General features: G+C 34.3%; 3 protein-coding genes across 3 annotated transcripts; all 3 read right to left on the reverse strand.

The window, feature by feature from the left end:
- Positions 1–511: 511 nt before the first annotated feature.
- Positions 512–3,326, reverse strand: LOC129315597 (purple acid phosphatase-like). Its single transcript, XM_054959429.1, has 8 exons — positions 2,923–3,326; positions 2,623–2,823; positions 2,432–2,543; positions 2,052–2,281; positions 1,801–1,939; positions 1,485–1,705; positions 1,190–1,311; positions 512–1,081 (listed from the first exon to the last, which is right to left on the reverse strand). Exons 1-8 carry the CDS (start codon positions 3,100–3,102, stop codon positions 880–882), a joined length of 1,407 nt encoding a protein of 468 aa, XP_054815404.1. The 5' UTR covers positions 3,103–3,326; the 3' UTR covers positions 512–879.
- A 516-nt stretch (positions 3,327–3,842) lies between these two features.
- Positions 3,843–6,809, reverse strand: LOC129315598 (uncharacterized). The gene is made up of 7 exons (XM_054959430.1): positions 6,189–6,809; positions 5,567–5,707; positions 5,346–5,459; positions 5,083–5,256; positions 4,692–4,807; positions 4,268–4,352; positions 3,843–4,162 (listed from the first exon to the last, which is right to left on the reverse strand). Exons 1-7 carry the CDS (start codon positions 6,792–6,794, stop codon positions 4,157–4,159), a joined length of 1,242 nt encoding a protein of 413 aa, XP_054815405.1. The 5' UTR covers positions 6,795–6,809; the 3' UTR covers positions 3,843–4,156.
- A 7,517-nt stretch (positions 6,810–14,326) lies between these two features.
- On the reverse strand, positions 14,327–16,161 carry LOC129315151 (sterol 24-C-methyltransferase-like). Its single transcript, XM_054958712.1, has 2 exons — positions 15,714–16,161; positions 14,327–15,526 (listed from the first exon to the last, which is right to left on the reverse strand). The coding sequence occupies exon 2, from the start codon at positions 15,456–15,458 to the stop codon at positions 14,571–14,573; it is 888 nt and encodes a 295-aa protein (XP_054814687.1). The 5' UTR covers positions 15,459–15,526; positions 15,714–16,161; the 3' UTR covers positions 14,327–14,570.
- Between the last annotated feature and the right edge of the window lie 6,951 nt (positions 16,162–23,112).

Here is a 23,112-nt window from a genome sequence, read left to right on the forward strand (position 1 = left end):
TGGAGATGACGGGGTCATCAGCAATGACGTTGTCAAGAAACAGGGTAAAGCAGAGGACTGTGGATGTGGCAAGCACTAATGACTAATCTAAATCAACAAACAATTTAAGTCACGTTTGGTTCCTGAAAAAGAAGGAAATGAAAAAGAATAAAATGATAGAGAATGAAAAGAAACGAAATGATCATAAGTGTAAATTTGTTTGGTAGAATATTTAAATATGCAGAAATAGAGTTTATTTATATTATTTTTTATAAGATTAAAAATATTATAAAGAGAAAATAATAAATAAAATTAAAAATAAAAAGGTGGTGTGGTTAACAGGGACATTTTTATAAAATCATATTAGATTTAAGGTGGATAACATAATTCCTCTCATTTTTCAAAGGCTTCCCCATTTCTAAAAAAATGGCAATCCACATTCTTAGAAAATACCATTCCATATCTCTTACAAACAAACAAACATGGATGAGATAAAAATAAAAACATGATTACCATTCCATAGGCTAAGATACCTATAACCAAATGGGAACTTATTTAAATCTTCATTGCTCGGTATTTGAATTCACCTCCCTAGTCTGTTGTTTTGATTACTTTGTACTTTGTTGGTTTCGGTGAATTCAAGCGTTTCTTTCTGTTGCCACAAATAATGCGATATATATTCATATCAGTTAAAATTTTGAATATCCAAATGACGTTGTTGTTAAAGATTATTTAGATAGATGCATAGGCGTCCATTCACGTTATTTATTTCATCTCTAAGCACGATGACATTCAAAACTAACAAGAAACTACTAATGTAATCTGAAATATAAAACTACCTAAGCTGTTCCAAATTAAAACGAGGGATAAAAAAAAAAAAAAAAACAACAACAACAACAACTAATGGGGAGCAGCTGCAGTAGAATCGTCAACGGAGTGCCAGTATCTGTTGAAAAACCACATGGAATCAGCCTTTACAGAGCTTCGATCTTGATTTCTGTACCAGCTATAGTAAGCATGTGTCCTGTTCTGTATCTCAAAAATGGCGTGCCCAAAACTAGATTCCCTGAATGCTGAGTACTTTGGTTGTGGCTCTGTCATGCTGCACCATACACAAAATAACACCACATTTTGTTAAACATTCGTTCAAATATTCCTAAACAAACAGGCTTTAATTAGTCTTATCCTATTCCTATGCTACAAAACTTACTTGTTGGCTATCCCTTCAACGTTCCCTCCATCTCCAATTGTTATGTACACAGGAGCTGACAGATCCTTCACTGGCTCACACCGTCCGTTCACTGTATCGTATGCAATGTTGGACACTCGTTCCTAGCACATGAACAATTTAGTCATCACCAAATATCACATCATGTTGTGTTTCAGAACATCTGCTGCATCTTATAATTAATATGTGTGCTTCATAAGCATAACAATCTGGGTCATATCTAAGAATAGATAGACCAAAGTAAGAACAAGACAGGCTAGAGAGCAATAACACTTACGGATCGTTCATAGGCGTGGACGTGACCAGCAAAGACAACGTCTACTTTGTGCTGAACAAACCAGGGTTCAAACATGACTCTCATGGATTCTCCTTCCATGTAATGATAGTTGTAGCTGTTATACCAAGGAGAATGCATGAGAACGATCAACCAAGGTGTCACGGTCCTGTTCACCTTTGGCAGTTCGTTCTTGAGCCATTCGTATTGAGGGGTATACTTCCCTGAAAAGTTTAACAAAGATTCATGCCCAGTAATGAATGAAGATGAACAAGGTACCACGAGGTTCTTTAAACCACAAAAATGAGGAGTTTTATACCATATGCTGAGTATGAGGACAAGACTATGATGTGTGCTGAAGCTCTCTTGACGGAATACCAGTAGGGTGAAGTACTTTGTGCTGCTCTATAAGGGGTATGATACCGGTGGTGAAAAGGTTTGAAAAGTTTGGTTTCACCCTGAAATTACATATCACCAACACTAAATAAGTACAACCTTTTCTGTCTTGAAAAATCAAATGAATTAACAAACGATTGAACGAGCATAGAAATGACTAAATGAGAAGCTTACCAATTCTGGGGCAAAGTCAAGTTCATGATTGCCTGCAGTCCAAATCCAAGGCTGATAAGCAACACTCCTTTCCACGAACCTTCCCCATGAATCCCACCTATTGTTATCATGATTTGGGTAGTCATCTGCGTAAGACAGGTCTCCCATGAACAGCACAGCCTGTCCTTTGGCGGGGTTCCTCTCATAGTGGTCAAGAGTCTTGTTTGAATCATATGTCTGACCCAGATCACCTGCAAACAAACCCCCCATTACCATAGCAAACTTGAAATACGTACGTGTGCTTTTGAACTTTGTTAGATCTCATACAGAGAGCGATCGAGTTTAGAATTCTCCAAAGTAAAATAGCAAAACAAAGATCAATTTTGATAGAATAGACTAACCCATGAGACCGAATGTGTAAGGCACATCGGGGCTTGGAGCAGGAGGAGTGATAAACCAGAATTGGCGAATAGTGTGGTCTATTCCAATCTCATAGTGATATTTAGTATCAAACTGCACAAAAGGAAAGTATATATATGAATCCAGATTCTAATTCTCGTTCACCAGTAAGATTGAACTGACGACGACGTACCTCCAAACCTCGGAGGGTGCAGTGATGAATAAAACCGGAAGTGTAATTGTAATATCGGTAGGTGTTGAGTCTTCCCTTCGCCAATTTCTTATGGGAAGAGCCATCAATCCAGTAACGCACGTGGCTTGATCCTGGCTCGTCCACCGTTACCCACGACACTATTATGGCCTTCCCTACCTGGTCACCTTGCGTTATATGAACCTACGTATATATGTAGACGCACTTACATCATTGGTTTCTTCGAATAAAAATTGAAAATTTTGTAAAAAAATGGGGAGTATAATGAAGAGATTTGGTTACTTGTTGAGGAGCATTGTAACCAGAAGGCGTTCTGAAAGCATCACTATCGAAGGGCATGGGAAGAGGAGCCCCCTCCTTTCTGACAAAACTACTAGTAATTCCTCCATGGCTCCACAGAAGAAAGCTCAGAGCCACGACGATGGCTACAAAAGCCTTCGGCCCCAACATCTTCATCTTCATTAGGTAAATTATGAACCAGGCAAATATATTGGTAGTGTCCTTTTTTTTTTTTGGTAGAATATTTTAAGTTTTGTTGACACTTTGATGTACATTGATCCGTCTCTTCTGTTCCGATTTTTCCATTATATAATATCCGTCTCTCCCATTATAATTTATTTTTTATTTTAATGATATTTCCATTATAATTCCATCGTCACAAATCACAATCTTCAAATTATTATGTTTCGATTATTGTTATACAATCTTCTAAACTCCGCAAATAATAAATATATATTATTATTTTATGTTATATTTTGATTTGTAAATAATCAAAATATCCAGTCGTACGAACTCTATTAATATATTATGGAGGAGTACCCGTGCTGCGAACCTGCGTGCATGCATACGATACGAATCAGATATTTTAAAATATAACACTGTCAAGATTGCCTGATTAGGCACATGTGACATGTGTAGCTATTAGTTAGTTCATATTAATGACAAGACTATTTATTATACTACGTACTTGCAATACTTGTAAATAATGAGACTATGTTAGTGTATTAATGTTATATATTAATTACAATATTCCTTTTCTTTTTCCATACCTCCCTTTTATCATCTAAAAAAACAAACCCCTTTTTAAGACTTTCAATAACTGCCTATCTTTTTTATTTTAATGCTACTTCGTAAATTCTTTTTTTAAGAACAAACTTGAATAATTAGATAAATTGTTGTGACTGCACTAATAAATCAAGTGGTCAGTAGCAACTTTTAATTATTATTATTTTATAGTTGTTGGGGGGGTGTCGGGAAGATATTTACCACGTGTAATTTCCCCTAAAAGTTATTATCAAGAATATCAGGAATTACACTTTTGTAACGCTTCCAGAGAAATTGATGTTGCACGACATCCATGAGTTTCCAAAATATGCAATATATACACACATATCATGGGCTTTTCCATCGCCTGCATTACATCATTGTTCAAATCAAGATCCAGCATCTTGCATACTTCTTCGAAGTTTTCACTGAGCTGAACTAATCTCCCCTATTCCTGCCTCTGTTCGTTGGGTTACTCCTGATAAACATACGCAAGGCTGATACTCGACAATCCAGGAGTAACTAGATTTTTTTTTTTTTTTTTTTTGCATGCGTATTCAAAATCAGCAAATTCAATAGTTACCTCCGGAGGATTCGCAGATGGAGCAGTGGCTTTCACTTCTGCAGGTAACTCTGAGTGCCTTGCTTCCGATTTTTCATTTGAGTAGCTATGGAGAATAAAGATCAATGATGTCAGAACAGAACCATGCACAATAGTCTCATAAACAACGTAGGGAAAAGCTGGAAGTATCTTCTACTTTAGTTTATACTTCCAAAACTACTCAGCCTCTAAGAAATTAAATGGCAGGATTTCATAAGGGGTAAATGTAGAGACAAGTGTCACAACACTGATACAAAAGAAAAACAATTCCATGCCTCCCAGAATAAAAGAGTAGGAACAAAAACAAGAATTAAAGAACCCCGGCAATCAAATCAATTGACTTAATTGGTAGGACGTGTCAAGCAATTTTTTGTAATGCAAGAATAAAATCCAGATCAACACGTACGTTGAAAGTATTGTCACCCATATAAGCTCTACGCAATCCACCCAGAGAAGTCTTTGCTCCACTGGGATCACACCATAAGTAATGAGATGGGCAAATGGCCAAAGCTTCCACCCAGCCTGTGTAAGGTAAGAAATTCAAGATTAGGGGCAAGAAATTTACATTAAATGTCGTTACAAGTCAAGTATAATGAAACCTGAGAGCTACAAAACTTGGAACCGCATAAGCTTAGTCAAATATATCATCATAAAATGTATAATAAGGTCCTCAATTCTCTCATTCATGGAAGAACTTGCACAGTGAACAAAGAAACCAATAACCTCCCAACAACTATGGCGTTTAACAGCTAAGGAAGAAAACAAAGAAGAAATAGGTGAAGGCCGATAGTTCTTACAGTCAACATAGGAATAAATGTTGCCTTCAATTCTTTAAGGACATTGATTGGAGAATCAAGGCGCAGAAATCCAACAACGGCATAATAAATGCTGTTCCAAATGGCTGCCCATGCAGTTTGGTCGAAGGCAACTTTGGCAGGAACTACCCACCAGTCTTGAAATGGAAATAGCTCCTGGTTAATAAGAAAGCCAATTAGCACGTAACGAACCAGATTACTAATTTCAAGGAGCAACGAAGTAAGGGAATGAAACAAAGAAATACCTCACAAAACTGATAATAGTAATGAGAAAGAGAGCCGTGTAGAGTGAAACCAACAAGACCCGATCTGAACATTCGTGCACGATCAAATTCAAAAAGGGGTTTTCCTTCAAAGCACTGTAAAACCAGGGTAAGTCACAATGCACGGTCACTTAAAAGACTGGATTTTGTTTTTGAATGAATTCTACTTCAGTTATACTTGCACCTGAACTATAGAAACTCACCTGTGCAATCCAGTCCCCTATAGAGTATACCACACCACTGATCACCATTTTGGCAAAAACTGGATTTGTCTTGAGAGCTCCCTCATAAGCAGACCAATTGTGCTGCGGTGCATATCTTAGTATCTCATAAAGTGTCCATCCCTGAATGGTAACCAAAAAACATAAGCCCAGTAAAGAATGAAAACCTCAAAAGATCATCACAAACACGAAATATGTGGTGATGAAACTAGTACTAAAAGAATTGCAGAGGGCGGGGAAAGGGGGAACCTTCCTAAGACTTGCAATCAAATATGTCGATTTTTCAATTCAAAATTTTAAATTCATGCTAAGGGAATGAAGGGACTCAATCTTGCATCCAAATGATAACTAATGCTTACATGACGGCAAAAGTTCATGTAAAGAATGCGTTTCTAGTTGTCAATGATAAAAGGCCTGCAACTCGACCAAAAATAGATAGATTTCGACCCATTTTATCAGCATAAATCATATAAAATTACAAATTCTAATGCAATGAGTGACGCAAGAGAAGACTAAATCGGTCGTCTAGAAAGCCCAAGCACATTTCCCATACAAGATAATTACAGGAGGAAGAAAAAAGCCGCAGATAGCGTAGTTGACTTACTTGCCAGTAATCCCTATCAATGGTGAGAAGCTTGGTGATGGCAAAAGTACCCGCCGCAAGCAAAATAGTGGCATTGATAGTCCTGTCTATCAGCCTTTCCACCTCCTCCTCGTTCTCGCTCCGGCTTTCATCCCCAACCGAAGCCGAAGCAGAAGAAAACCCCTGAAACTCACCCGCTCCTTCAAACGAAAAAACCCCCTCATTGGCTCCAAACCCACTCACCTGAGTAGCCAATTCCCCCTGTCCGCCTTCAATTTCAATCCGACTCACCACCGCCATGCCTTCTTGCTGGTCCGTACTGTCGCTGCTTTGTACGGGTATCACGTCCAACTCCTCCACCGCCGAGTTGACGGCAACCCAGTTTCGTGAACGTTTGTTTTGCGAGAAAACTGAATTCTGGGAAATCCTTGAGCCCAGAAAATTCGGCGTGGGCATTGATTTTGTGGATTTGGATTTTGCTTTGGAAAGAGACACGAAGCTCTGGGGAGCTATAGTGCTGTGGACTGAAGCCATAGCCAAGCGGCCGAGTCGGGAGGAAGCTGAGTAAATCAGAGTCTGAGCCTGACCACCGCGTTCTTCCAAGTTGGTTGTCTCAGGCTCGCTCATATTGGTTGGTGATTCATCTCGTGATTCAGTGTTCGTAATCGCGTGTGCCCCATCTGACGTGGAAAAACTTGACACTAACAACGTGTTCGTGGTCCACGTAATTGGTTCTGAGGGAGGGGCTATAAGTTGATACGGTGAGGTGGGCGACAGAGAAGTTTAGCTTCTGATGATCGGGGAAAATGTAGGCGTTAAATGGCGTCCACAAGAAAGTGGTGGATGTGATTCTGACATCAGAAAAATTAGATAAACAGGTTCGCATACAAAATCAAATAAAATAAATGCCCACAGTTGACTCAACTTCATCCAGATTATTTCATTACATTTTTGATTTTTAGTTACCCAACTTGATTATTTCGTGCTGCTAATTTATCAAGATATTCAACTTCTTACAAAATGATAAAAAGAATATCATTATCGGTAATAATTATTTTAATACTCCCTCTATTTAAAAATATAAGGTATTTTTTAAGAAGTTAATGTTAAAAAATATAAAATATTTTTAATCTTTCGAGATGTAATCATTATTTTTTCTAAAGTTCTCCTATTGATAGTGACTTTATATTTATTATAGAGTATTTAATAAAAATAAATATAAAAAATTAATTTAAAAGTAAATAACTATTTTATTAGGGGTGAGATTCAATTAAAAATATCTTATATTTTTAAATAGAGGGAGTACATGTTAATACTAATATAAGATGAAGTTTGAAATTTTTTTATTCTAAATATAACATAAAATTAGGGTAACTGATGTTTTTTTTTTATTTTATCCCTTAGAATTTCTAAACAATAATTTATTGTACACATTAACTACAAAGAAGGTAAAATTGAAAAGTTACACTCCCTTAATTAAAATGTAAGATGCTTTTTGAATGATGTGTTAAAAAATATAAAATATTTTTAATATATAATTAATATACCCTTTTTAAAAGTGTCATAATAAATAAATAAATAAATAAATTTATTATATTTATTTTAAAATGAAACACTATTTTATTAGGTAAATATAAAAAGAAGTTATTAGTTTTAAAACGAATAATTACTTTATTAGAATGTGATATTTAGTTTTTAAATTTTTTAATTGAAGGAGTTTTTTTTTTTTTACAATTTTGAGGTTATATCTAATATTTCTTAATAAATATGAAATGTGTTATCTTCATCTTATATTAAGGATTGGAATACTCCCTTCCTAAGTTACAAGACAATTTTGAAGGAATGTTTTGTCCAAAAATGTAAAATAATTTGAGTAAAATAAAGTTTTATTAGTATTACTTTTATAATATTATCTTTTAAGTGGAGAGATAATTAAACGACTTTTTAAAATTTATAATTTTATTATAAAATTTAATTTTATAAAATATTATTATTATATTTTATTAGTATGTCTAATTTTATTTTAAATTATTTTGTAATTTAGGAAGGGGAGAATAATATATATTATTTGGGTAAATAAATGGCGTAAAGGCTCAGGAATGAGGGTCCACCGGGAAACGAATCATAAATCCGGGTGGCCCAAAAGATAGATAGCCCCTTGAGTCACTCCGAATTCAGAACACCACAAACCACGAGAATTTTAGAGAAATATAATACAATATAATAGCAACGAAAGTGACGCATAAGATTCTGATTATCTTAAAATGTCTGTTCGGCGGGTTTTCACGATTTATTCAATTTTTAAGGGCAAGTTCTCATCTCAAGAGATATTTTGTTTTGCATCTGAGATGCCATGTCCAAACATATTCCTGGAACGATAGCCGTGGTGCGCTGAACACATGGGTCAAAAATTTGCAAGGGTGTGAGGCTGGGTTGGTTTGAACCTGGCATATTTGCGACCAGAATTTGCTCACATATCTTTTCCTGTAATATTTTATAGGAGACTGTTGATTAGATTCTACAACAGATGGGAGTTAAATCCGAACCATTTTGTTTTTTGTTTTTTTCCTTTTTCCTTTTTTTGCATCATTAGGAGTTTCATCTACAAATAAATAAAAGAAAAAATTTATATCAATTAAAGACTATTTGTTATCAAAATTCAAATGGAAAAAAATTTAAATAAATTATTATTAATTTAGAATAAATTATTATTAAAATCTGAATAGATATTTGTTAATAAAAGACTAATTCAAATTAATAAGTATCTATTCGAATTTTAACAATAAGTAATTATTAATTAATATAAATTTTTCTCAATGGTCCTTGATATTTTTCCTAAAAAAAACCAACATCTCTCAAGATATAGAAGCCATATAAATTTTCTCATTATATATAAAGGGGTGAAATTCAATCCTTAAGCATTTGTTAAAAAATAAAAGTCCCTGCTGTTAAAACTAACATAAGTTGATACTAAATTGGTGTTATAGGAACAAGAAAGCGAGGGAGAATAACGATTTAAAACCCTGTTAGAAAATCAATGCAAAATAAAAAATTTATTGATTCAATTGAGATTCACACTAATATTTTTATCGGGTTTTAAATTGTTATTCTATCGAGAAAAAATTTATAAAATATATTAATAAAGACATCTTGATCTGACTTGTTTTGAATTAAAACCCTTAAGTTGTTGAAATGTTATTATAGTTTAAGAGTTTTGATTTGATATTAAATTTTTTAAAAAGTGACAAAATTGCCTCTCAATGAAATTAATATCAGAATTACTATGCTTTACTTATTCATTCACTTACACAATATTGATCCTTACCCTACTTCACTAGTTCATTTCTCCGGAATGAAATTAAGTGAAAGCCTAACACTAAACAAGTGAAGTAGCTCCATAAATAAGTGAAGTAAGATAATAAAAAATAATTAATAAGTAAATAAATAACATACAGTATAGAAATTAATAAATTATCTTAATAAGTAAATAAATAACATACAGTATAGAAATTAATAAATTATCTTAAGATAATTTAAATATCTAAAATAAAAATAAGTTAAATAGGATAATATACAATATTTCATAAATAAATTAACAGGTGAAGTAGAATAAGAGGCAATTTTATCATCTCTTTTAAAAATTTAATATCAAATTAGGGTACTGTATTGCAGTAATATTTTAAAAATTTAAGGGTTTTGATTCAAAATTTTTTTGGTCGAGGAGTTTTTATTGATATTTTTCCAACATTTTAATATATTTATGGAAGAAATTGTCGCAAATTGCGTGATGGACCTTGAAATCATTTTCAAGTGGATTATGAGACCATTGTAAACATAATTTAAAATTGGGACACGTGCTTTCACCGTCAGCCCAATTGCACTCTGCCTCTGGTATTTATTCATTTAAACGGACCATGCTTTGGACAACTTTGTCATTTAATGGGCTTAGACCACAAAGAGCCCAACCAACCTTTTTTTTAATAAAAGATATAAAAAAAGGTTTGATAATTACCTAAAGTAATCTCCTGAGGTGGATGCCAGGGATTGATGACCGAAATGAACTTTGTTATCTACTAAACACAATTTGACTTTCTTGAAAGACGGCAATAGAAGATTAATATCTGCTTCAACAAGTGAGGACTGTTCAGATGGGGCAAGGCAGAATGAGCCTCTGCTATTGCATGCAATGGTCACCGGTGCTTGTTGCAGGCGATGATTCGAAGCAAAGCAGGAGATCCAGTTTAGAGTGAGTGAGAGGTAAGATTGAGGCTGTTTGGAATTTTTTGTAGAATATATCCTTAAATTTCCTGCAAACAACGAGCCAGCCCTCGCCGTCGACAAGGTTTCCAGGACTCCCCGGGCAATTTTCAGCTATTCTTCCTGGAATCAAGTCTTCACGACAGATCAATGGGTCAGGTAAAGCAGCAATAGAGTTTTGTTTTGCCGAATCTTGTGTAGACCAAGATTCTGCTTGATGGGAGAGTGAGGATTCTGCTTGATGCCTTTGTGAATGAGTACATTCCTTTTCTCTCCTATTAAATGAATCATGATGATGACTCTCGAAAGATTATCCTTCTGATTTGAGGATTGAAGATCTGATGTTGAGAGCACCAAACCAGACAGCCTTGGAGAATGGACATGAGAAGAAAAGGTTAGCGATTCTTCTTCCTGACATCCAAAAACACAACGTTGATTTGTGTTTAGATGATGAGATTTTAAAATGTCTTGTGTGGGAATAGCCCAGTGGAGGATTTTCCATATAAGAAGAACGAGTTTTGGAGGCATTTCAAGTCTCCACAGCTCTATCCAATTAAGATCAACAGGAATCTGTCGGTTTAAAGAGTGAAATCCTTTTGGAGATGTAAATTTCCCAGATGCATTCCCGTTCCATATGAGCAAATCTTTTTCCTTGCCCAAATGAAATTTGGGATTTTCCTGATTCAGTTAACAGTTATACTTCCAAAGAGAGTATTGAGTGTATCTATGTTCCAAGATATTGGTCTCTGGTCTAATTATTCCCATAAATAACCCAGCCAACTGATTGCAATGGACAGCATTGACGTTTGTTTTATTTATTTTATTTTCTCAAAAAGTACTCCAAAAAAAAAAAACTTGATTTCTTTCTCAATATTGGCACTGAGCTTCTAAAAATTTTTGGAAGGCGGCCTTAAGGTCATGTTGGAATCGAGGGGATGCACTAGCATTTACATCTTCAACTGCTCGATAAAAACTCTTGAAATCATACAAAATGAATATTTTTCTAATAATTTGTTTATAATCATCACCAACGATGTTACGGATTTTGTCAGATTGAATTATTTGCTTAAATCATATTTATTAAAAAAGAGAAATACTTATATAAATAAAAAGTGTCACATTATTTGTGATCAATCTATTTAAAATGTATTAACTATTAAGTCATCATATTTTAATTCTAGTTGACAGTTACTTAATCTCTCTTATTTTATTTTTAAAATATAATAGTTAAAGTAAATAATTTATTTAAATCAAATTTACTAATCATTCATTCTAGGGTGTTTGCAGGACGCCGTCCCGGTCTCCTTCTGAAAGAAAGATCGAAATTAAATTTTAATCCCGTATCTCATCTCATCCAGTCCCAAAAGTCATCCCGTCTCGTTAGGAGTCCGGACAGGTTCAAGACAAGATCGGGACATCCCGCCGTCTTGATAAATCGGATAATATTGGAGAAAGATATGAATAATAATGTTTATTAAAATTTTAAATCATATAATTTATTAAATTTAAAATCAAAACAACACAAGTACATAAATCATAACAATTTAAAGTTAATTATTGAATTACATTAATCACAACTATACATTATAATGACAAATACAAGTGATCTTTAGGTTAGAAGAGTAACAACAACAGGTAAGTCAAGCACAATATCAAATTATTGTTCTTCTACTTTAATGAAGATGTACTAAGTTAATTATTTTTTTAAAAATAAAGCAAGAAATAAAATATAAATAAAGTTATTAAATAGATAGATATAAAAATAAATTATATTAATATAATTAATACATTATAAAGAAAGATATCGTCATGTTTATTTCATGTCATTAAAATTATCAATAAAAAAATTTAGTTTTAAATAAAAATTGTAAGTATTGAAATTATAATTAATATAATTAATAAAGTATAAATTATATTAATATAATTAATACATTTAAAATAAAAATTATATATATATATATATATATATAAAATATTCGGGACGGGATGGGACTTCCGGATAATAATCCCGTGTCCCATTCCGTCCCGACCTCTTTCTTATCTCGTCTCGTAAAATTTCGTCCTAATTATTTTCGAAACGAGACGAGACTTGTCGTGATATGATTGAGACGATACCGAATCAATTAAAATAAATTCAAATTGAACACCCCTAATTCATTCTCGACCTAAAATCCTTTCCAGTTGTCAAAGAAAAGAAATTGACATCGGATCCTTGAAGCATGGCTGTGCGTCAGAAGTATTCTTTCAAGCATGGCCGTGGTCACTCTGATTATGCGACCTTTTTCTTTTTGGTGAGAAGTGTAGTCATGAGAGTTAAAAGGTCGAAACCATAAGTTGCGAGCTTCAGGTGGAGATTTAATGACCTGATGATACCTTTTATGGTTCACCACTGTCTTATTCCAATAATCTCTTAAAATCCTATAGCATTTTCCCATTGTCTTATGCCAATAACTGCTTAAAATCTTCGAGGTCCAAATGAACACAATCTCATGATTTATTCCACCAAGAATTTCAGCATACACAATTTTCTGTGATATCTAGACTGAAAAGATTTATTATTTTCAAACATAGGGCATTGATATGAACACAATCTCAAGACTCTATTTATTTTACGGAGATTCAGCTTTTTTTTTTTTGGGAGAATATACGCAGATTCAGTTTTTATCACGCCTGATCTGGAACTTTTAGACCCCTCCGAAATCTCTCTCGCACATGCATAACAGATTGGAGAGGATGCAAAAATTTCTTAATTGCTAACCTGTCCAGTCTTTCTTTTTATGTTTTCTTCTACACGATTTTACTACAACTTGTGTTAGAAAGAAATTTAAAAGAGACTCGACCATTCAGACGATGGAGCATAAACTAATCCTAATCAGGACAGGGTATGCCATGAAACCATGCGAAGGCACAGCGGGCAGTGTTTTGTCTTTGGTATAGCTTTCAGTATTATAAAAACGATCTTCTCCATCAGTGACGGATCTAGATTGGAGTCGCTGAGTGGCAGCTTATCCATTCTTACTCTCAGGGACTATTTTTAAGCACAAAAACGAAGAAGCCCCTCATGACGCATTTTCATAAAATAATGCAGGTCAGCAGATGGGATGTTGAAAGTCATATTAAAGAAATCACAGCCGTGTTGATGATCATCACCAGATAAGCCTTCCATCTCAGGAAAGCGACGCTTCTCCCACAATTGTTTAGTCGCTGCAGAGTCCTCATCGCAGCTTTATATCATGGAGTTCCAGATTAGCATTAAATATCAGTGTATATTATAACGGGAGAATTCCTGAGGTGGTCTTAGTGTTGATAATTAGAAGCATGAATGTGATCCTGAATTAATACTTAGAAGTAATTAATGGACTCGTTTTTAAACACATGGTTCATTTAAGAGTTGCAGAAAGCACATGACAGACGCATGTGCTTCTGGGAAAGCTTCCCATTCCTTCTTCTACATTCTACTTTGTTCCCATGCCAAGAAAATAACAAACCCACCCTCATGTGACTCTTTTCCTTGTCACATCGCAACAACCCATCAGAACAACATGTCTGCGGTGGATCCTAATGGGTGTGATCTCTCGCCAAAATTATCCGGACCAGTGATGAAGTCTCACTGTCCAAGATCTATATCTATGATTAGGACTGTTCAACAAGTGCCGGAAAGTTTTCACTATCTTGTCAATTCACAACCTCCACATATGTTTGCATTCAATTAGAAAAAGGCATCCACCCCTTTCTCCCATCATCCATTATTCATCACCATTCCTTGCTTTTAACACGTTATGGTCTAAGGCCTCATATGGGACAACACATTGCTCATCAATATAATTACAAGCCAATGCCAATCACAAAAGCTTCATTTACACGCCAAAGTTTCCAAGTAAAAAAGTGCCGCTGAGCTAATGTATTCACACAATATCGACTTCGATCTTTAAAAATTCAATATGGGTATTACAGATATTTCGGTTCTACACAAATACTTGGCATCTTCCATTCTCAGGTTAATAAGCTCATAACCATAAATATTACAGCAAGTTTTCTTCTCAAGCACATATATATATGTGTCTGGTTCGACTTCGCCTCCCCAGTCACTTTGATAACTTGTACAAGTCTTGACGCTTTCAGTCTAAGAGGATCGATGGTGACGCGTCAGCATGATCTCCAGTCGAGTCGGACCTCTGCAGGCCCCATCACATGCTGACTAGGCTTCCGGAAGGAAACGATGTGGCTGCTGACCATGAAGGCGGTCACGCGCTCCGACACTCGGATGTCCTCCATCTGAATCTCTTGAAGCCTCCGCACATACTCCGGCACGTGCACCAGGTCCCACACCACCCCAACGCCGCCGGGCTTCAGCACCCTCACCACCTCCCCCATCGCCCTCATCCTCTCCGCCGCAGCCTCGGCCGTGTGCGGCCTGTACTCCCTCCCCACCGTGTGCACGAAGACCCCTGACACCACTACGTCGAAGTAATCATCCGGGAACGGTAGCCTCCTCGCGTCACCCTCCCTGCACGTGACGTACTCTCCCACTCCTTCCATCTTCGCGTTCCTCAGCGTGGACAGGGTCTCCCGCTTTGATCCGTCCAACCCCACTACCCGACCCGAACTGCCTTCCTTTTTAAGCTGAGTGGCGACGGCGTTGAGAAGGATGCCACGGCCGCAGCAGCCGAGGTCGAGGGCGAGCTTCACCGACGACCAGTCAGTTACGGCAGAGACGATGCGCTGAGCCATGTCGTAGTGGAGTGGGACAGAGGAGTAAAAGAAGTTGGCGGCGGCGAAAAACAGGCAGAGCGCGGAGAGCGCGGTGACGGAGCCGGTGAATCCGGCGGCAAATCGGGCGGATACGGCTGGTACGGCGGCGATTGAGAGTAATCGCTCGAAGAAGACGCAAATGGGGTCGAAGTAGAGAAGGTAGAAAACAGACAAGACAGCGAAGAGGATGGCCTGACACAAAAGAAAAATTAGTGTTTGCCATTGATCAATCCCGTAGATCACGTAGATCTGCGTCCAGTCCCTGCTCGTTGATTTGCCCATTGTTCGGAATTTCTCAGGCGAGTCAAGCTCCAACTCTTGATCACTGTCACTCTAGAATTAATGATTTACTGCATTCACATAAACAGTATGTAAGTCCTCATCGTTTCCTAGGACAGACCCAAAATTTACCAGATACATGCCAGACAAGTAAGAAAGAAAGGAGTGTTCCACTATCAAACAGATAAATTTGGCAAAGCAGAACCCATACAGACTACTGAGCATTAGTATTTTAATACAGTAAGGAAAGCTTCTCACTTTCAGGCACGGTGCCTTAGATTGTGATATCAATCGGATCAAAAAGCCGCAAGAACAGAAACTTGTGGCGAGCCCAGCACGAGAAAAATCCCGTGAAACAGAAGGGGAAGGACCAGTAATCAGCTATGATTCGCATAGAGCTAGAAAAAATGTGGAGTTTTGGTATAGGTAGCCCCCTTGGACAAACTCTGTAACAACCTCATGAATCATGATCTTGAAAATTCTGAAGGTGTCAGGAGTGGCATCGAAGAAAAAGATGACATATGGTAACGCGTTTTCAGTCGTGGCTCTGGAACCAGTGATGTGAAAAAAAGAGGCGGTGTGTGAGAGTGAGGAGCGGGTGAGGGCAAATTCTGAAGCTTATTGGGTAAATTGTAATTGTCCAAGACTGGAGGGCACGATGTGCGAGACAGAGGAGGGAGAAATGGAGAATAGTGATTGGACTGGATTATGAAATGTGACCATGCCCTCCTTCCCTCCTTTGAAATGATATGTATAGGCTGAACCGGTACGGTTGACCGGCATCTAAGGTTATTTTATTCATTACCTTAGCTTCTCATTTCATAAATAATATCAAATTCAACTGTCTCCGTGTCTGAGCAAATCTCTTGTTAGTGCCTGCACTTTGTACTCGTAGGCGCCATCCTCCAAAATTAGTATCTGTAAATTAGTATCTATAATTAGTACAGATGACTTTCATGCTCTTATACATATATATATATATATATATTATATACTTCTTCTCTGCTTTGTGGGAAATGAAAAATATATAAATTTAACTCCTTCCATGGAAATACTTTGTCATTGACGATTATGGAGAGGTTATTCATAATTAAGTGGTCTTGGTAGGCAAGGACTAATTAATTTATACACATTTTTGATTCATTCACGCCGTGGGGAGCTTACTTTACCTTCACAAATTAAAGTTTGACACGTTCACTGAACAAATTTTCATCATTGGGATCGATATTAGAGAAACAAATGTGCCGTAAGTATGTGCTCCTATGTGCTCCGATGAATCCAGATCTTGAGCTCTGTTTATTTGTTTATTTTCTCTTATTCTATTTTATTTGATGTGTGTGTTCTGGTCTTAGTCAATATCATTAGGCCGGGTACAAACATATGAGGATTAATATCCTTTTATGTCATTAAGTTGGTAACAGATCACTACTTACTCAGACTCCTTTTTTTAATTTTTTGATAGCACATAGATAGTTTTGGATTATTTGATAGATAAAGTCATCAGGTGACTTAATTTTCCAGGGAAAGAACAGTACATTCAAGACACGAAATTGTAAAACCATCTACGCAACCCCTGTCCTATATATATTATACATCAGATAAAAAAAAAAAAACAAGACAAGCACAAACAGTTTATTTATAAGGGGACAAAAACTTGGAGACAATCAAATGGCTGTGTCAATTGAATTGGGTGTCTGAATCTTTCGCTGTTGATACAATCTAGGCAGGATTTGCATGGATAATTATAAGCCGGAATGCATAAAACCCTCCTAAATTTTAAGATGGTTACATATAATCCTATTTTTATCTTTAAATATTTAAAATTAACTTCCTAATCTTTAATTTTATTTTTCAAAACCCCTACTATTAATTACTCTACTGTGTTATTAATAGAGTTTACCATGTCATATATTAAAAAAAGCCACATAAAAGCTTACATGGCATTTTATGTAATCAAATAATAAGTGTATAAAAATTATACTGTTTTTTAAATATTTAATTTTATATTATTAGTTTTATCCATTTTTTTCATTATCAATCATGCATAATTTTTTATGTTAAAAAGTTAATAAAAATATATTTTTTTTCATAACACTTGCCATGTGCATTTCACTAGTCTGACATGGCAAACTCTATTAATAACATAATAGAGTTAATTAATAATAAAGAGCTTTGAAAAAAATAAAATTAAATTTTAGAAGAGTTAATTTTAAATATTTAAAGATGAAGTGGTTACATGTAACTATTTTAAAGTTTAAATAATTTTATACATTTTCACGTAATTATGTTACATTTAAACATGGTTAGATGTGGATTTCCCCATTTATTTTTCAGATTCCATATAGCTTTACTTGCCACTGGTAAAACAAGTCATTTGAATGTGACGTAGAAGTGTGGGGGTAAAAATATATATATATATATATATATATTTATATATATAATTTTCACTCTAAAAAAAATCATGGGAATCATTTCTTCATTGCATATCCTTTTGTGTTTTGGGATTGCATTATTGCTTCAGTTAAATGCAACTTATTATATCCTGCTTGTCATCCATTTTTATAGCTAAAGCATGATGAACTATGGTTTAATTTTAACATAATACCTGACAAGTGTGTATGCATAATTTGATTTCCCGACGAATATGTAGTTGTTTAAAAAAATTATACGCTTCTCATATTACTAGGTATCATGTTTCAATTGGAGAATCTGATTGTAATGTGATAAAATAAAAATTTTAAGTTTAAGCTTTATGAACACAAATATGTTTTTTTTTTTTGGGGAAAAGTAATTATGGTAAGAAAAGATGTGCTACATTATTTCAACGGGAAAAAAGAAGAGAGAAAAGGTGTATATTATATTGTATAAGGGAATAAGTGTTGAGGGGTAAGAAATTAAAGGAGAGAAATTATGTCCCACAAAGAGGGAATGTGGGAATGAATAAATGTGTTGTGTTGACGAAGGGCACAGGCCGCAGAGAACTCATACTGACGCGCTGTAGCCTTCTAAATTCCAACCAAACACAAAATGACAAAATACGGGAGTCGGCCACCCTCCTTTTAAAAAAACCTCCTCTGCCTCTCTTAAAACAAGAAAAAATTTAGGCTGTTGAGAGTTAAATTTAATAATTTTATTTTTTATTTTTTACTTTTTATTTATATTTTTAAAATAAAAAATATATAAAAATTACAAAAATTTTAATAAATATATTTATCAATCTAACATTTTAAATTTAATATAGATAATTTAAATTTAAATTAATTTTTCAGATATATTATGGAAAGTATACATATATTCTGAACAAAATAATAAATTTATTAAAAAATTTAATATTAATTTTAGATTATTTATATTAAATCTAGACTGTTAGATTGATAAGTATATTTATTAAAAAAATTTACAAATTTTATATATATTATATTTTAAAAATATAAATAAAAATAAAAATGTTAAATTTGAATAATTTAAATTAAGTTTTTATTTTAAATGAAAGGTGAAGGAGGCTTCTGTAAAGGAGAGGACCCGAATCCCAAAATACACCCTCCATCCAAAACCAATAAATAAACCATATTATTCTTTTATGGAAAAATCGCAACAGTGGACCTGTGAAGCAAGATTTTTTGCAACAAAAAAAAAAAGTCAAATAATTCTTAACGTGAATAAATTTGAGCGTAAAATGGCAAAAATATCTTTATTTCTACAATTTACAAAAAAAAAAAAGGTCAATCCCATGGTCACCAACGCCAGCCATCGAAACTCCGGCACTCTAGAGATCAATAAATTTAAATTAGGATCAAATGATAATATAGACCAGAAATTATAAATATTAGAACCACTTAAACTCTAAATTTATATTTAATACTTCATTTATTTTAAATTATAAGATACTTTTAAATAAAATCTCACGTATTAATAAACCTTATTAAATACACCTAATAACCTTATCTTTTCAAAATATAAATATAAATTTTTAAAAATATCTATCATTTAATATATTGAAAAGAAAATGGATAAAAAATAATTATATAGAGAGAAAGGATAATATTAAAATTGACACATTTAATAAAACCTTAATCTATCAAGAGTGTCTTATATTTTGAGATGGAGAAACTCTTTCAAAAATACCCTATATTTTAAGATGGAAGAGTACATTTTAAACCTTACATAATTAAACTTGGGATAATCCTACCCTCCCATTACTTTTAAGGAGTCATCCATTATTAGGCGCCTATAAATTATCTCTCCTACCCTCCCTTTCCCTTCCATCCCTCTCTTCGTCTCTCTTTGCCTGTTGATTTTGGCCTGCTTTGTCTCTTGCAAATTCATAAGTTTCATAATAGAACCAAGCTTCGATGATTTTCTTATTGTAAGTGAAGTTCTTCTTCTTTTATTAGGGTTCTTGATTCTTCTTGTTCTTCTTTTTCAAGGACTTCCCTTCCCATTCCTTCATCTCTCTCTTGCTCTGCCGCTGCCATGGCGAGCAATGACGAAAAGCAAGAAGTTCTTGGACTTCTCATTTGTTTGTACTTCTCGTAAGAACCTCATGCTCAATCTTGTCTCAGCAGTCAAAATTTGCTTTAGTTCACAACTTCTTCCTTGCGCTATCCAGTTGAACATTCAATACTATTAGAGTCAGACTGGTACGGTCCAAGCTTCCTTGCAAATTCACTCAGGCCAGAGTAGCTCCCTTGTAATTTCCTTTTCTATTTTGTACTAAGAATTTTTGTGGTAGCTTTTGCTTTTGGGTTTGAAACTAGGATTCAAAGAAAGAATTTGGGAACTTATCAGCAATGACAGAACCATTTTTCAATTTGTAGTCGTTTTTTTTTGGAGCAATCATTTGATATTTCATCTTACATAAGTTTAAGAAGGATCATGTAATAGTGATATATCTAGGGCACCCTTATGGATTGTACCCAAATAATGGTTTGACCATTACAAATCTTTGAAACTGATGGGTGTGACCTTGTGCGTATATGATTAGTTCATTACTCTAAAATCTAGAACTTTCATAAAAGAAAACTAGTGATTAATAACTTGTTGAAGATTCAATTCTAAAATCTCTACAATAACGGATGCAGAACTTAAGATAAAAAGGTCTTTTTGTACCTTCGTCTCTCGCGGAGGCCACAATGATGAGGCAGAACAAGTGTTGGTGGCAAGTGAGTAAGAAGCCTAGGCTTTTGTGCATTTAGGCTCTGCTTGGTTAGGAGTAAATGGACGGGAGGGGAAGGCCTCCATTTCTCTCATTTGGTTAAAAAATTTTGAAAGGGAGGGGAGCTAAAATTTTTCCTCTCCTCCCTTTATTTTGGTTCCCTTCAAATTAGAGTTTTTTGGAAGGGGGCTAAATTTACCCTTATTATTTTTATTATATTCCTATATTGCCTTTAGAAGAAAATAAACACATGACTGCTCTCCATTTTCACAGATGCTCGGTTTCTCTTATGCATGGGTCTTCTTCAATTATTTAGAGCTCTTACCGTGTGTCCGGTCTAGAGTATCTGGAGCTCCCGCTGTGTATCTTGTTTTAGAGTGGTTGGAGCTCCCGCCATGCATCATCCCATTAGATTCTTCAAAGCTCCCACCATGCGTCGTCCAATTGAACTATGAGTTCTTTGCTCTTGTCGCCCACTTTTCTATCTTTGTTTTGAATGGATCTGCTTGAATTGTGTTTGATTTAAGCTTCATCCACTTCATCCCGTTCTAAGATTCATCCTAAGCTTTCTTTTCTTTTCGTTTGGACCTTGTTCTAAGATTCACCATCTTCATCTTCTGTACTTGATAATCTATGAAGTAGGTCGCAGAACTCGAGCGAGAGATTTATGCTCTTGAAATTTACATCTCTGTGATCGAGCCAAATGGATGTTTCTTCTAACAATCCACTCGCCTTGACTTGTGGAACAAAACCCATGATCTATCTCTGACTTTAAATTACTCCTCGTGTTCTCGTTCGCATTTCTTAATTGGAATATTACAGTGTTCTTTTCAGAGCTTTGAGATCTCTATTCTAGAGGTTTCAACAGAGCCATAGGGAACTGACACATTTATCGCTTGCATTGAGCCCTGCTATGAATTATGGGAACTGATTTGGCTTTTGTTTGTTATTATATGAAGATTAGTATTATTTAATATCCAGATTAATTTACTGATAAGATTATTTAATAGTATTATTTAATTTACTTATTTGGGGAGAAGAAGTAAAAAAATTGATAAGATTAAGGTGACTTTTAAGAAAAAATTATACAATTTGAGTTTATATGTAAAATTGATTTGTGTGATAAAAGGTTAAAAAATAAAAATATTTTTATACAAGGGTATAATGATAGTTTAATTATTATCTCCCCTCCCCTCCTAAACAAATAGAGGATCATTAACGTAATAATATAAGCATTCAACCCACTTTCAAATTATAACAAAATATTGACTTGTTAATTCTTGATTAAAATTTGTTATTTTACTGTGTTTACTTGTTAACCTGACAAAGTTAATTACAATTTGAAAGTTTTGAAAATTCATGTATTTTACAAGTTTTTATTTGTAAATTGACATTTAAATATTATTAAAATAACATGTTCATATATAGGTAATAAATTTAGTTTTCAAATCACTTGTTATAATGGTGACTTATTAATCATTAAACAATACTTATTATTTTATTAACTTTAGTTGTTAATGTGACATGGCTAGTTACAAATTAGGAGGCTTAAAAATTCATGTATTTTATAAATTTTTATTTGTAAATTGACATTTAAAAGTTAATAAAATAACTTGTTCATGTAGATAATAAATTTAGTTTCAAAACCACTCATTTATCATAGCATAACAACAACTTGTTAATTTATCAATGATACTTATTATTTTCTTAACTTTACTCGTAAATTTAATATGATCAAATACAAATTTAAAGATTTAAAAATTTATATATTTGACCAGTTTTGATTTATAAATTAATACTTAAATGTCATTAAAATAACATGTCCATATCAATAATAAAATTAATTTTCAAACCACTTGTTTGTTATAACAAAATATTAACTTGTTAATTCATGATCAACAATGTTATTTTACTAAATTTATTTGTTAATAAATTTTTAAATATCAATTTATAATTGATAAGATTACATTAATAAGTAAAGTTAGCAAAATCACGTACTTCATTCCAAAAGGATCACTGCGATAAATGATTTACGTCTGCTTGGGACCCGTTTATAAAATTTGATTTCTATTAAATCTGGATCGACCGTCAAGATTTGGACAATCCAGATCTTTCCCAAGTACAGTGGAGGTGCGGAGGAGGGAGAGGGAAGCTATGTCATGGTACTGTTAATGAGTTACTTCGCTTAAATTTGTAGGAGAATCAAACACAAAGTGCATGTAGGTTCTATGAACTGAATTAATTTCAGGAAAGAGTAGTATAGGAAGAATCAGCTTGGGCGAGAATAGTTAATGATGAGGAATTCCTTTGAACGCAATCAATGGAATAATCTATTAGGCCACATCTTGTGATGCCCATAATTAGGAGAACACATTCAATCGCCCTAGTGACTTCTCAAACCCTTTGTCGGGATTCAATTCCATGCCTTCACATGAGTGATGAGTACCCAGAGAGACGTCGCATGTACATAGAGTCATCGTAATCATAGCCAATTAATCATTT

Source organism: Prosopis cineraria, unplaced genomic scaffold (assembly GCF_029017545.1).
Source record: "Prosopis cineraria cultivar Desert tree isolate PC_DT_omini unplaced genomic scaffold, ASM2901754v1 PC7, whole genome shotgun sequence".
In the NCBI taxonomy this organism is placed as follows: Eukaryota; Viridiplantae; Streptophyta; class Magnoliopsida; order Fabales; family Fabaceae; genus Prosopis; species Prosopis cineraria.